At 37.9% G+C, this 14,521-nt stretch overlaps 1 protein-coding gene across 1 annotated transcript; it reads left to right on the top strand.

The window, feature by feature from the left end:
* The first annotated feature begins 300 nt into the window (after positions 1 to 300).
* LYVE1 (lymphatic vessel endothelial hyaluronan receptor 1) lies at positions 301 to 13,463 on the top strand. Its single transcript, XM_036917996.2, has 6 exons — positions 301 to 574; positions 4,000 to 4,171; positions 4,281 to 4,420; positions 10,511 to 10,819; positions 11,464 to 11,542; positions 12,043 to 13,463. The coding sequence occupies exons 1-6, from the start codon at positions 370 to 372 to the stop codon at positions 12,227 to 12,229; spliced, it is 1,092 nt and encodes a 363-aa protein (XP_036773891.2). The 5' UTR covers positions 301 to 369; the 3' UTR covers positions 12,230 to 13,463.
* Positions 13,464 to 14,521: the final 1,058 nt, after the last annotated feature.

Below are 14,521 nucleotides of genomic sequence, written 5' to 3'. Positions count from 1 at the left end.
ACAGAGAGAAGCAGCCAGTGAAAAAAATCACTGATTGTGGAATCATCATCCATACTCAATCTCCTTTAGCCACATTCCTGTGAGTACATAAATGAATGGGCTCCACAGGCAATAAAAATGAACAGTGTGAGAACTGAGCTGGTGGAGATGTGGGCGGTGGCTGGGAATATGGGAATTGGGGAAAACTTCAGCAGTTCATGCTGCACTATCTGCTTTCCTCATTTGTGTGTTTTCTGAGTCAGCATTAGCTATATTTTCCAGAAGCCATCCACAAAGTACAGCCTGAGTGTTTAAGGGACGTCACTCATTTCCCCCAGTGACCTTGACAAGTCAGAAGCTTGAAAGCAGGGAAATCCGGATGTCTCAGTTATGAAGTGGAACAGTGGGGCTGCAACATATTTCCAGAAGTCTCCATCCAGACTGGTGATTGCCTCTGTTACTGCCAGTGGCCATCTGAGGTGTTCATCTGGGTCTGAAGAGGTTGGCACAATGGCCAAGTGCCTCAGCCTGGTGCCTCTTCTTGCCTCCATCTGGACCACAAGGCTTCTGGTCCAAGGCGCTCTCCATGTAGAAGGTAGGTTTCTTATTTCTAATCTGAGGCAAGGCAAGGTCTTGCAAATTGTCCTAAGCCTACTAAGTTACTGACTGTGAATAGCTGGGAATGGGGGAGACCCTCAATATCAACAAAAGATCTGATTAATAGTATTGCTTTGCCAGAAATATTTTCACCATATTGTCAATTTCATCAAGATGATTCACATTTACCTTTATGTTATCTTGCCTTTTATTTTTGGCTCTGGAATCATTTTAATGAGAATACTTTGAAACAAAACATAGAGGAGAGATTGTTTTTAAAAGTGTTTCTTTGAAGAAGCAAACTATGATTGTGATGAATTTTAAGCCATCACTAAGCCTGGAAAAAATGGTCAACTTTCACCGAATATTAGCCTGTTTTATATTTTTGTGTCAGTATAACTATTTAATTTCAATTTTACTATTCTAGCATGGAATGCACATGCTTTTAACATGCTGTAAATAGCTAACTGGGAAAAAAATGTAAAAATAGTAGGTTTGTAAGTTAGCCATCAGTTCCCTACCAAAGGAATGACTTGAAGACATTTCTGGGCTTTTGAGATGCCTAAATGGTAACCTCATTATGTACTGTAGGCAAAAAATTATAAGCACAAATCACTCATATTATAGCTCCAGGAAAATGAAAATTTGAGCACTTTATATGGAATATTATGTGTTCCTATGCTGGAATATGCCCTGAGATATATGTTAGAAACAGACATCCCAAGCTGATTTATGTATTGTTGTATTAAATTTTAAGTTTATATTAGAGTTATATGATTGATTTTTTTTTTTTCAGTACCAGACTGTTACTTTCAAATAAGTTTGGTCCTCTCTCAAATCCCCCTGGGAAATTTCGCTTTTCCCCACAATGCTGTCATTACTCAAACTGTTTTAGAAATTGTTCTTTGACAATGATACCATCACATTCTTTGGACTATCTTTGAAAATGGCAAAATTTTCCTAAGGAAATTAAATTTTTAGAAACAGTTGAAAGTTATACACAACCATGACCAGGGAACAAGTGGCCAATGACGATAAAGAGAATAAGGATGGGAACTGGTATTTTTGAGGGCCTATTATGTACAGATACAGAGTTAATTATATATATATATATGTGTGTGTGTGTGTGTGTGTGTGTATATTATACACACACACACACATATATATATATATATAATTTCATCTTCTCAAGAAGACTTTTTACAGTTGAAGGTACAGGCTCAGCAAGGCCAAGTGCCTTGCCTGATGTCATACAGGCAGCAAATAATAAAGCTCAGTTTTGATTTCAGCTTTGTCTAATTCCTAAGTATATGCCATTTCTAGTGTGCCTTCTAGTTCCTAAAAAGTCTTAAGGAAGGAATTATTAATGTATCCTTTGGATTCCAGCTCCATAATTTTTGCCCTTAAACAAAATAGGAAAGCATAAAAGTATTTGTTGACTAACTACTATGAACCTAGCCTCTACTAGGTACAAATATCTAATTTAATTCTTAATAAAAATTTTGTGAGGAAGATACAACGATCCCCATTTTATGGATAAGAACACTAACTTGTCCAAGGTCCTGGTCTATCATTACTCTAAATAATAATATCTAGAGTAAAAATGAGGTATGATGAGAGAGTAGCAAGATCACTTTACAGTGTAATTAACAAACCTGTTCTGCAGATATTCCCAAAGATGCAGCCATAAGAGGTTTGGGCAACAGCAAGCTCATGGGCTAAATGAGACAAATTCCAGGATAAATGTTGTGTTTGGAGAATTCGGCTCCAGTTGTGTGTGCATGTGTTCAGCTTCTCATGGTAGAGTGGGAAGTGGAATAGTGCCCCAACTAAGAACTGGGGTTTTAGAGTCAGTCTTAATTGGGTTTGTGCCCGCTGTCTCCTAGTTGCTTGGGCTTGGGGAAATTTTCTTAAGGGAAAATTACTTAATTTCCCTGAGATTCAATTTTCTATTAAAAGAGACAGGGTTTGACACACAGTAACAATGACAGATGATAGATGCTAGAATTAAATTAGTATTAGAATCAATACCAGTATTGTATAGGTATTAGTACATATAACCATAAGAGGTTGTTTTGTCACAAACAGTTACATTGGGTGTTGGCTGTCTGGTCTTTTCTTTTGGTGAGAGAAGGGTCAGGAAGCCAGCAAGGCCATCCACAAATGTTGTACATCATATACACATCCTTGCCCCCAGCCCTCTGCTCCAGAGCATAGCAAGGTAACATGGAGGACTTAGAAACGTTCATTTCATGTTTGCAAGAAGAAATTTCCTTTAAATGCCAACCTAGAAAGGTCAAATCATTTGATGGGACATCTAATGCACAGATCTGGTTACAGGCAACTACCTGCGAGATTAGAAATGCCCTATTATGGACTTTTGTGGATGAAGCTCAGTAGGACTAATGTAACTGAATGCAATGCAATTTCATACAGGTCTATAAATCCCAGAATCCACAAAAGAGATCAAAAGAACTCTCAGATTCATTAGATTTTGAGTAAATCATTACTCATCATAACTGTTCAACTGCCTTGGTTTCCTCAGGGAGATCAGTTATTAGCAGACTAAAACCAAAATGCTTTGAAGATAACATAATGTTAATTTATGATTTATTGAACACTACATTGTGGCAGACACTAGGCTAAGCATTTTTATTTGAATTAACTCATTTAACTCTTACTACCCTGTACAATAGATATTGTGACTCTCTCAAATTTATAAATAAGGAAACTGAGGCTCAAAGAGATGAAGTAAAGAGCCTAAATCACAGAGATAGACAAAGATATAGGCTAGATTCAAATTCAGGTCTGACTCTAAAATTACTTTCTTTATTTTAGTTTTTCAGCTATGCAAGGTTTACTGCCAGGCTCCTCCAGGAACTTCTGAGTAAGCCTGCCCCCCAATGGTCAGAGAAGACCTAGACTTGAGAAAGTTCACATTCTGTTAATCCAAGAGCAACATTTTTCAGCCCTTCTCAGAAATAATGGTGTCCCCAAACCACGCTGTTTGAAATATCATTAACAATTCTATTAACCAGAGTCCTGAATTCTGTCTTTCTCAAAGTTTCAGACCCTTCATTTTATAGACTCCGAAAAGGTTTGCAGGAACTGCCTCACCTTGGCCCCACCCCAGGAACTGGTAGCCAAAGTCTCCATGGAATGAACAAGGCACTTTAATGCAGTGGGTATGATGGATTCAGATCTGATGAGAGGTGCAGCTTGGATCAGAACAAGCACCTACCTAGCTAAGCAGGATGTCTTTGTGGGAAATGCCTGGGCTGTGTCCTTTTACTTCTAAACTTCAATTCCAGCCACAAAGACCTCATAGTCGTGTCAACCCAATAATGCTTGGCTAGGAAGAAAAACCTAAGGGCTAGAAACAAGGAAAGCAGAAAACTGAGGGCCTTTATGATTTCTTTGCAGAGCTTTCAATCTCAGGGCCATGCAGAATTATGGGGGTCACGCTTGTGAGCAAAAAGACAACCCCGCAGTTGAATTTCACAGAAGCTGATGAGGCCTGTAGGCTGCTGCGACTAACTTTGGCCAGCAAAAACCAGGTTGAAGAAGCATGGAGGTTTGGCTTTGAGACTTGCAGGTGAGAACCAGCTGGATTCACAAACAATGCTGGAGCTCTTTTGGCTTTCTGTTCTTTGTCAGCAATAGAGATAAATGTGTCAGTTAAACCAATGTGTATTCTGTTACAGCTATGGATGGGTTGAAGATAAATTCTTGGTCATTCCTCGGATTCTCCCGAACCCCAAGTGTGGGAAGAATGGGATGGGTGTCTTGACTTGGAGAAACTCCCTCAGTTTAAAGTTCAGGGCCTATTGCTACAACTCATCTGGTGAGTCATCTGCAGCCTCTCCACATTTTCTCTGGGTTTCTCTAGCTCTATGACCTGTCTGAGAAGAGTAACTCTGAGCAGCAGCAGAAGCAATCAATGGTAATGGTCATTTAATACTCCTAAGATGGCCTCTGTGACCAGGAAGTGTACCATTCAGAGGAAAAAGTTAGGGAAAATATGACTGAATGGCAACACAGGGAGAGAGCATCCCAGGAGGCTCCCTTACTTGCACCCTTTCCTCTATAATATAAACAGGAGGAAGGGAAGGGAACATACCCTACAGACAAAGAAATGTACTGAGTTACCTCACTGAATTCAACAATCTCTCTATGAAGCATGCCTTTTCACCCCCATTTTGCATATGAGAATAATTAGCTCAGAGAATGTAAATACATTTGTCTAAGGTATCACTATTATAAAGATTCAAACTCAAGTCCAACTCTAAAACCATGCTTTTTGCATTATCCTACATTCCTATATAAGAGAGAAAATTCAGATCTACATTTGATATTTTAAAGAACAACATCTAATCTCCAATTTATAAAGGAAGGAGTTGAAGCTAGAAAGTAGAACTGATTTGCTCATGGTCACACAGTTGTCCTTTTAACTTTGCTTGGAGACCTTGAACACTTTAGCCCAAATTCTTTACCTGAGTAACTTCTGTTTTTCTTTTACTAAACACTTGTTCTCAGCTTATTGTAAGAACCTCTGTCTCATTTATTACTCTTCACACATACTCATGAATCTGACCTTCTAAAACTCAGACGGCTAAGTAGTAACACACAAAATTGGATTCCAAAGTTATTGTCTAACATCCAAGAGAAAAGTGTGCACTAGCAACAATATGTTGCCCAAAGTCAACATAGGGTCCAAACAGTTCTCTGAAGCAGGGCACTTCAGCCTAGAAAGGATACTGAAAGATACTTTGTCCACTTCCCTCACTTTATGAATTAAAACAACTATATATAGCTCAGAATGGAGGTTTGGCTTGTTCAGTCTTACAGTCAGTTAGCGGAAGAGTCAAGACTGGAACATAAAGCTTATTCCAGTTATTTTTTTCACCATCCTCCTTCTCTCCTCTGCCTCTTCTGCCTATCACTTTTGGCTGAGCAGTTGGTGGTTCACATGCCTGCTTATTTCATTGCCAGCCCAGACTGTCAAATGGCCTGACCTTCTAACTGCCTGGTCTTCCTGTCAGCTGTCAGTGTGATGATTTGATACCCAGCCCTCTGAACTAAACAAAAGGAGTCAGGGGAAGAAGATTTGGATTTGCGTGTTTCCTTATGGTTTCATTTAACTTGTACTTCCATCCCCTGAAATTCCTGTATACTTAGTTAGGTTTAGAGGCTTCTTTAAATCATATCCACTGTTTTTGGCAAAAATACTTCATAGATGATATCGTATACTTTAGATTACATCTCTATAAAAGGAATTTTAATGTCAGTATGTCCCACTACGAATATGGTAACTTTGTTTGAATAAGATGGTGACTGTCAGATCACTCTGATGAACTCATAAAGATATGTTCCCCCCTTGCAATGAGTAGTAATCTACAGTGTGATATTTTGGCACCATGCAAATATTCTGACCCCCAACCATCTTTTACCTAATAGCTTAATCAGCCACTGATGATCCTTGCTGGAATCAGTTATTATATGCAGGGCTGCAAACTGATAATTTTCTATTCTTCTTAGTACATTTATTAGCTGGCATTCTTTGATAAAGAAGAATCCTTCTCTTTCTCTCCCTCTGTCTCTTTCTCTCCCTCCTTCCCTCCCTCCCTCTCTCTCTCTTTCTCACACACACACACACACACACACACACACACACACACACACACACATGCACATCTCCTCCTTCCCCATTATACTACTACTGTGGACACATGGCATTTTACTTATTCTGTGTGTGTAATGTGTTAAAAATAAATCACACAATTATTATTTTATTCTTCTTGATGCTCAAATTGTCCTAAATTTGGCTAGTGGGAACCCCTTCTAGTTAATTTTCATGTCATTTATCCCATTAGTACTTGAGCAATTCCTCACTTTCCAGCATAATAACCTGTCCCAGGCTCTCTTTGTACTTTCGCTGTACCACATGTCAATCAGCCACTTATTTCTCCAAGAGACCCTGGTTCTTTTTAATGGAGAATGTTAGTAGAAACCAAGATCTGGATGCATGTTATTCTCATTACTGCTGGAATTTTCATTGCCTCTCAGTCCTTTTTAGTGGATAGCTAGGAAATTTTATATCTATATATAAAATGTATGTATAGATATACATTTATATATACATTTTATATTATATCATATGCCAACAAACATATTTAAAAATTATGAATCTGTATTTATATTTCCAACTCAACTTCAACAATTCTAATTTTTTCTTAGTTTACATTACTATTTGAGAATATGAAATTCTCAAATTCTCTTCGTAAACTATGAAGCTTTTGCACATTAAAGTGGGCATATATGAGAACTTTTGTATATCATTTGGGAGGTTTGTGGGCCCCAGTTGAAAATTCCCTCACCTACAGAATAAATCCCAAATTCTTTAACACAGTTTTACTTGTAGGTTTTTCTCTTACATGGAAAACCTTAATTCCCAATAAATAATATTAGTATATTTTCTTATCCTACAATAGTTTCAAAATTATAAAACCAACATTATTAGAAATAATAAACCAAGTGAGTAGAAATGGAGATTCTTTGCATTTCCTTTAGTCCTAAGAAGATATCCCTCTAAAAATGTACTGTCAGAGAATTGTGTGCTAAAGTGATTGAAAAAAATTGCTACTTTGTGTGGTTATATTATAATTTTGAAATAAATTAGGTTCACCTGCTTCTGTTTGCCTTTATGAGGATCAGTTACCCTAACCCTTACCCTAATGTTAATCCTAAATTTACCATTTCTTTGTTTTTGTAACTTTCTTTTTTATTGCTATCTTATGAGGTCTGAGGTTCAGAGTGACCTTATACCTGACCCTAAATCTTATCCTATCTTACTTGTTGATATCTTTGTGAGCTTTGGGGATCAAACTAAAAATGTTTTTAATGCTCTGCACACACTATCTATTTCCATGCTGTTTCCCTCTGCCACAATGCCCATTCTCTTTGCCATCTGGCTAACTTACAGTAAAGGAGTTATTCAAAATTCAAAGGCCAATCTTCTCTAGGAAGCCTTCCCATACACCTTATTCTCTCTTTCCTCTTGGACTCCAACCACACTCCGTGTTTAATATCTGTAAGAGCACTTGGCACATTCAGGGAAATGACATTTCTATTTTGGAGAGTAAGGAGATACCATGTCCTAACTCTTCCAGGTGTACTCTTGACCAGTTAGGGTTCATGGTACCAGATAGCTGTTGCTCCCTCACACTATGGCCCTCTCAGCTTCACTTAAGGAACAGAGAGGCAAAAGAAACTGATTGTTACAGATCTTACCTATTATGCCCATACACTATTCTAGGCCCTACACATTTACTATCTCATTAATCTTGACTAAAATGACACAAGCACTGTTTCTACTTTCCAAGAGAAGTAACTGGTGCTTAGAGTGTAACTTGCTGTGGTCACAATCAATAACATATGAGGATCTCAGTGGGTCCTGGGCATCAATATTTTTTGATGATTCTGACCTGTAGCCAGGGTTGAAAATCACTTTTCCTTAGAAGATCTCTAAGATCTAAGTTTTAGGATTCTAGATACTTCTGTATTGCCCTATTTCCATGCAATTTTAATAAATAATCTGTTTCTTTGTTCCTGGATTGTGCTCTCTCTTCTGTGAATTTCAATTTCCACACAGCTCCATTGCTAATTGCATTACTCCTTTCCACAGCCCTTGGATGACTTTCTATTTGAGAATATGATGTCAACTATGAAACTTTTGCACATTAAAGTGGGCATATATGAGAATTCTGTATATCATTTGGGAGGTTTGTGGGTCCCAGTTGAAAATTCCTTCGCCTACAGAATAAATTCCAAATTCTTTCACACAGTATTTATGAATCTTAATACTCTGGCTTCAGCCTATCTCTCCAGTCTCATCTCCTGCTTGCAGTTTTTCACCAATCATATACCACCCTAATCTCCAGCTACTCTGTACCCTCTGTCATTTTTCTAACATAACTATGCTTTCAAACTTCTGGATTCATGGATCACTGTATTCCTATTGACTGGGATATTCTATTCCCTCTTCCACGCTAGAGAAAATGCTGCTCTGTTCCTTCCATACTGGCCTTTTGTTTATCAGACATGTTGAATTCATTCAACTTTGGGCTCTTGAACTTCCTGTTCTCTTTACTTGAGATGCTTTTGCCTTAGATCTTCAATGACTGGCTACTTTTCATCATTCAGGTTTCATCTTAAGTATTACCTTCCCAAAGAGACTTTCTCTTATTACCCTATCCAAAGTATGTCTCCCATTCCCTGCCCCTACCAGTTTAATCCTTATCCTGTTTAATTTTCTTCTAAACATTTATCATCCTCTGAAATTTCTGGTTTATTGGTTTTTTGTTTGTTTCATTTTTATTTTGTTTTTACCTTTATCCTTCCAATGGTATATAAGCCCTTTACAGGCAGAGGCTTTGTTTTATTTGTACCATGTGCCTAGCAACTAGAACAGTGCCTGGCACAGAGTTGGAGCTCAGATATATTTGAATGGACACATTAATCCTCTATACCCTGCCCAAATGCCATCTCCTCTGTGAATCCCCAGTGATATCTCCCTACACCTATCAAAATACTTCTGTCCTCCTGGAAACAGGAACCATGCTTTGTCTCTGTGATTTTGTTTCTCAATGTGGTATAATGTGTTCAGTCTGTCTTTAATCCTGATATTCAAAAATGTTCATGTTTTGGAAGGAAGAACTTAGCATGTGTTCAAGAATGGAAAATGCAACTAAAAGTTCAGGGCAGAGGTCAACAATGATGTCTATTTGAACAGAGGTCTTTTCAAATAAAATGAATAGTATAAAATACTGAAAGTGTGCAGTCAAAATATTTTATCAGTAGTATCCATGACTTTGATTGGTAATATGTTTAATTTTTCAAAAATGAATGTAATTAATTTTCATTCATAGCTAACATTCCAACTGATGTTACCCACTGCCAGAAATAACTAGGTATTTAATATAGATGCAAGTCATATTATAGTATATTGCCTTCCTCTACCATTCACTAGCTATGTGACTTTGGGCAAGTTATTAAACTTCTCTGAACTTCTGTTTCCTCCTGTATAAATGAGAGTTTGATGAACTTGTTAAATGATGTGCCATGGTTGATCAGAAAAGATGCCCCCAAAATGTTAGAATTCTCTCTACCACATACAACAGATCGGAAAGCAATCCTACATCCCTCCTCTGTCCCCCTTCCTTAAAATTTTTTTGATGAACACAGAGGTATCTGGTTTAAGTGGATTTTTGTCCTAAAGTGATGTCATGTGTGTATATTTGGTCTCCCCATCTACTCCTTCCTTCCCTTAACTTTTCCTTTCTTCCTTAACTCAAATATTTTTCAAGCATGTACTGTGTGCCAAGTTCAGTGCATGTACTATGATGACCAAGACAGACAGGACTCCTGCTTCCATGGAGGTCACATTCCAATGAGGAGCAGTGTAAGGAGAACTACAATAAGGAAAGTAGAAGGTACAAGAACATATGCCTAGGGACCCAATCTAGCCATTAAGTCTGCCTAATAAAGAAACGTTCAACCTGAGACACAATGGATAAGTAAGGGTTAGCTAAATAAAGAAGAGGCAAAGAGTCTTACAGGTGAAAAACTTGGATGTGAGAGAAAACATCAAATATGAAGGGATTCCAGTATTGCAGGAGGAATGAGAGACAAACTGACCAAATAATGCTGGTTGTGTCAGCAGAGGACAGATCATGGAGGGTCTTAAAAGCCGTGCAGTAGAGGCAGTCACTGAAGGCTTCTAAGGAAGGAAGTGATGTGATTAGATCTGCATTTTTATAAGACCATTCCTGCCACAGTATAGGGGGATTGGAGGGATGTAAGACCAGAGACAGGAAGACCAGTTAGGAAGCTGTTGCGATGTTTACTTGTTATTTCATTTTTCCTCTCTTGACAGATGCTTGGATTAACTCATGCTTTCCAGAAATTATCACCAAAGATCCAATATTCAACAGTCAGACCACAATATACACAACTGAAATGGTTGTCAGTGACAGTATATACTCAGCATCACCTCCTGATGCACCTTCCTCCAGCGCACCTACTCTCACTTCTGTTCCTGCTCCAGCCTCCACTTCTACTTCAAGGAAAAGAAAGTTAATTTGTGTAACAGAAGCTTTTATGGAAACTAGCACCATATCTATAGAAACTGAATCATATACTGAAAATAAAGCAGCATTTAAGAATGAAGATGTTGGGTTTGGAGGTAAATAATGCTGGTTATGTCAGCACTTTCTGTGTCTGCAGCATGTATGTGTGTATGACAGACAATATATAGAAACTAACCTCTCTCCAGAATGAGTAGAGTCTCTGCCAAATATAAGTAAAACTTAATGGAAACTCAACTTCATAAAGTCATAGAATTTGAGGGCTCTAAAAAACCTTAATGATTAAAGTAAAAATCACAAGTATAAAATGGCTTCATTTTTAAAACTCAAAGACTTTCAAAATAAGTTACTATCATTTTTTACTATTCAGAGGTTCTTTTAGAAATATATAACTTCAATGCCTATGATTAGAAAGTTTGTTTTCTTATTTAAAAGGAAAGGTCTTATACTTAATTAGCTCTAAACTTACCATCTTAAGGCCACAGAGAAGAAATGGACTCTATCTGTCATATTGCAACTTATAGAATAAAGAGAGCATGGGAGGCAAGGATTCTGTAGGCTTTCTGCAAGCAAAGCAGCAGCTGTGGGCCCCACAACCTCAGTGGCCCCTGTGTGGTCACAGAGAAGGCTTTGCTCCTGCACTATCTGTTGTCTTGATCACATGTGAAGATGAATCATTAGAGGAGTAGTGCACAGCAATGTATACGTGAACGGCCAACAGGCCATGTCTCTGTTCCCTCAGGTGTTCCCACGGCTCTGCTAGTACTCGCACTCCTCTTCTTTGCTGCTGCAGCTGGTCTTGCAGTTTGCTACGTCAAAAGGTAGGGTTGTTAGCACATCATAAGTCTTGTAATCTTTCTCGATTCCTTTCTTGTGGTTTTCCAGGGTTGTTATTAGCATTTTCTTGGCCAAAATGGAAATGGCAGTCCTCTTACACTGTTGATTTTCTCCCTTCTCTTACCTCTCCTTCCTATCACCCAATCTTTCCTACTATTTCAGTGCACATTCCCTTGAAAATCAAGAAATAAAAAGAAAAGATTGATGTAGGTGGAAAGTATACACTTTATTCGATTTTTTTTCTTTTTGGTGGAAAGGTTGTGAGGTCAGCCTAAAGTTTGACCTGTGAATTTACTGTTCCACCTAAATGAATCCATTAAGGTGGGGATGTGTTAATGTATTTAAGCATGCATATACTGGCATCTTTCTGAAATAAAGGCACCCAAGTGTACTGTGCCAATAGGGACCATCACAGAAAAGCATTATGTATTGTTATATATGTTACATAGAAGTCTCTCACTTTATTTTATGTTTATGCCTACAGGTATGTGAAGGCCTTCCCTTTTACAAACAAGAATCAACAGAAGGAAATGATTGAAACCAAAGTAGTGAAGGAAGAGAAGGCTGATGATAGCAACCCTAATGAGGAATCAAAGAAAACTGATAAAAAGTCAGAAGAGCCCAAGAGCCTACCCAAAACTACAGTGAGATGCCTGGAAGCTGAAGTTTAGATGAGAAAAAAAAATAAGAGGACACACCTGAGGCTGATTTCTTTCCTGATACATATCCCAGCTCCAGATGGGGAAACTTAAAAGGACCAAAGAACCAAAGAAGAAAGTCCACCCTTGATTTTTACATAGAAATCAGCTCATGGCTAGCTTTGGACAATGAAGCTCACCAAAGGGAATTCCCTTCTTCCTGCAATCCTTTCTGGATCCTATCCTCCTACCTCCGAAGCTTCTCATGGCCTTCCTAGCCTAGCTATGTCCTAATAATATTTTAAAGGGAGAAAGGAAGTTTGCAAAGCATAAAGACCTGAGACGGCTAATCAGAACACATTTGTAAAGGGGCTTCTGGGTGTCTGAGAATAGGTGAATTGAGAGCCAAGAAACCATCAGACCAAGGCTTTCTCTATTGACTCCACAGCCCAGATCCTTTCTTCAGTTCTGAAAGGGAAACACTTACACCACCTGGCATTGGTTTCTGAGCCAGGCAAGAGCAAAAGAAGGAAGGTAAAGTTTAGCAATTGAAGACCATGGAAATTTCTCATGACTTGAGACTGACCTCTATAAAACCAAAATAGATTTGTGAAAAAAGAATGAGGCTGAGGATCCTGACTGCATATTGTCAGCAGGGACTATAAATACAGACAGGGGTTCAAAGTATTCATCTCTGAATAATTTGAGCTGGAATCACTTTTAAGAGCATATACTTTTTTTCTTTCTCTCTCCTGCTGCAGCTATTTTTCTCATAGAATATACTTTTACAAAAAACAAACAATTTTTACAAATTTCCATTTTTGTCTGAGTTACAAAGTTATTACTAAGGAAATTACTGTGCTAAAAGGCAGAAAAGTTGAACAAATATTTGCTGAAAACTTACTGTATGTCAGATGCTGTGTAAGGTATTACATTCTGTAATTAAACATTATTTATCAAAAACTTACATATAGTAGAATATTGTATGAAGCTAATTTTTTTTCAATTTTGATATCCCTGGCTTATCCACATCCAAAGCTATTTTTTTTTCTGCTGAGACTAACATTTCATTATTTTCTCTAATATGGCAACCATTATAATCTTAATTTATTCTTAACATACCTTAAAAGTACATCATTCTCTATACACCAAAGTATTTTCTAAATGTCATTATCAAATGCATTAGTAGCTCCCCTTTTCCCAGCAAGCACAGCCTGAAAGGTACAGAGATACTGTGCGAAAAAAATAAAAGCATTTAGAAAATTTCTTTGTTCTTTTTTTTATATACAGGCATTATACCTTTCTACAAAACTGAAGTAATCTGTTTTTTGCAAAAGTCAGAGAGACAATTCTGGTTGTTGAAATACAAACATTTGTAAATCCAGTAGTATATACTTCACCATGTGGGGCTGTTCTTGCTTCAGACGGTCTTATTTTAAATTGGTCAAGTACACACACATAAAAGAATCCTTTATTTGGAATTCAAGTTCTATATTTTAATCTGGTGCAGAGTTCACAGGGAGCTGGAGAATCAGTATAGCTCATTTATCCTGTTTCCCTATCTCTCTATCATTGTCCCTTTAGATGGCTAATAATCTTCTTCCCTACACCAGTGACCCCACAGCTCCATGATGTTCATCTCAGAGCCCATACCCTGTTGGCATCATCTTTTTTGGTTGGCTCACAAAGTGTTATCTTAAAATTTGGTTTAATTGCCAAGAATTAAAAATCAAGAAATTTCACTTTATATTTCTGGGGTTCCTTGAAAAGTGGGGAGATCTGGAGAAAGAGAACTCACACCATCCCTCATAGAAATAACTATTTGATACTGAGTAGTGGATATCCTCTTTAAATGAGCTATGCTCTCTCCACTTCACCACTTCTCCTCACCACTCTCTATCTTCATGCCTAAGTAAAGATACTGTTTCCTATGGATCTTGTAATACTATTGCTCTTTGTTTCACAGCCAGTCCAATTCATTCATTTACAACCTCCCTGGCCCTGAGGTCTGTGAGTTTGAAACTGATTTGTCAGCCCTTAAGCTTTCTCAGCCTCATGTAGTCCTCAGGAGTGGAGATGCAAAAGGGCAGAAAGAACCTAAGTAGTGGTCTTCCTTCTGTGTATGTTAGCTGAAAAAAAATCAGATCTTCCACACTAGATCTCCCATCTTGTAAACATCTATATAGCAGGGTACTATCATCTTCTGTTAATTTAGATACATATATGTCATGCTCAGGAGTAGGAAGGGAGGAGAAAACCCCACCCATCCCCATCCACAGTCACCAGCTAGCCCAGATGTCCACTGTAAACATACTGATAAAAATA

The sequence above is a fragment of the Manis pentadactyla genome, chromosome 9, assembly GCF_030020395.1.
Source record: "Manis pentadactyla isolate mManPen7 chromosome 9, mManPen7.hap1, whole genome shotgun sequence".
Taxonomy (NCBI): Eukaryota; Metazoa; Chordata; class Mammalia; order Pholidota; family Manidae; genus Manis; species Manis pentadactyla.
This window is presented reverse-complemented; position numbering and strand designations above follow the sequence as displayed.

Bases quoted from the DNA above. Each gene is read 5' to 3' on its own strand.
- LYVE1 (XM_036917996.2), top strand. From the start codon at position 370: ATGAAGTGGAACAGTGGGGCTGCAACATATTTCCAGAAGTCTCCATCC. The intron at 10,820-11,463 runs GTAAATAATGCT...CTGTTCCCTCAG, and splicing joins TGAAGATGTTGGGTTTGGAG to GTGTTCCCACGGCTCTGCTA. The intron at 11,543-12,042 runs GTAGGGTTGTTA...TTATGCCTACAG, and splicing joins GCAGTTTGCTACGTCAAAAG to GTATGTGAAGGCCTTCCCTT.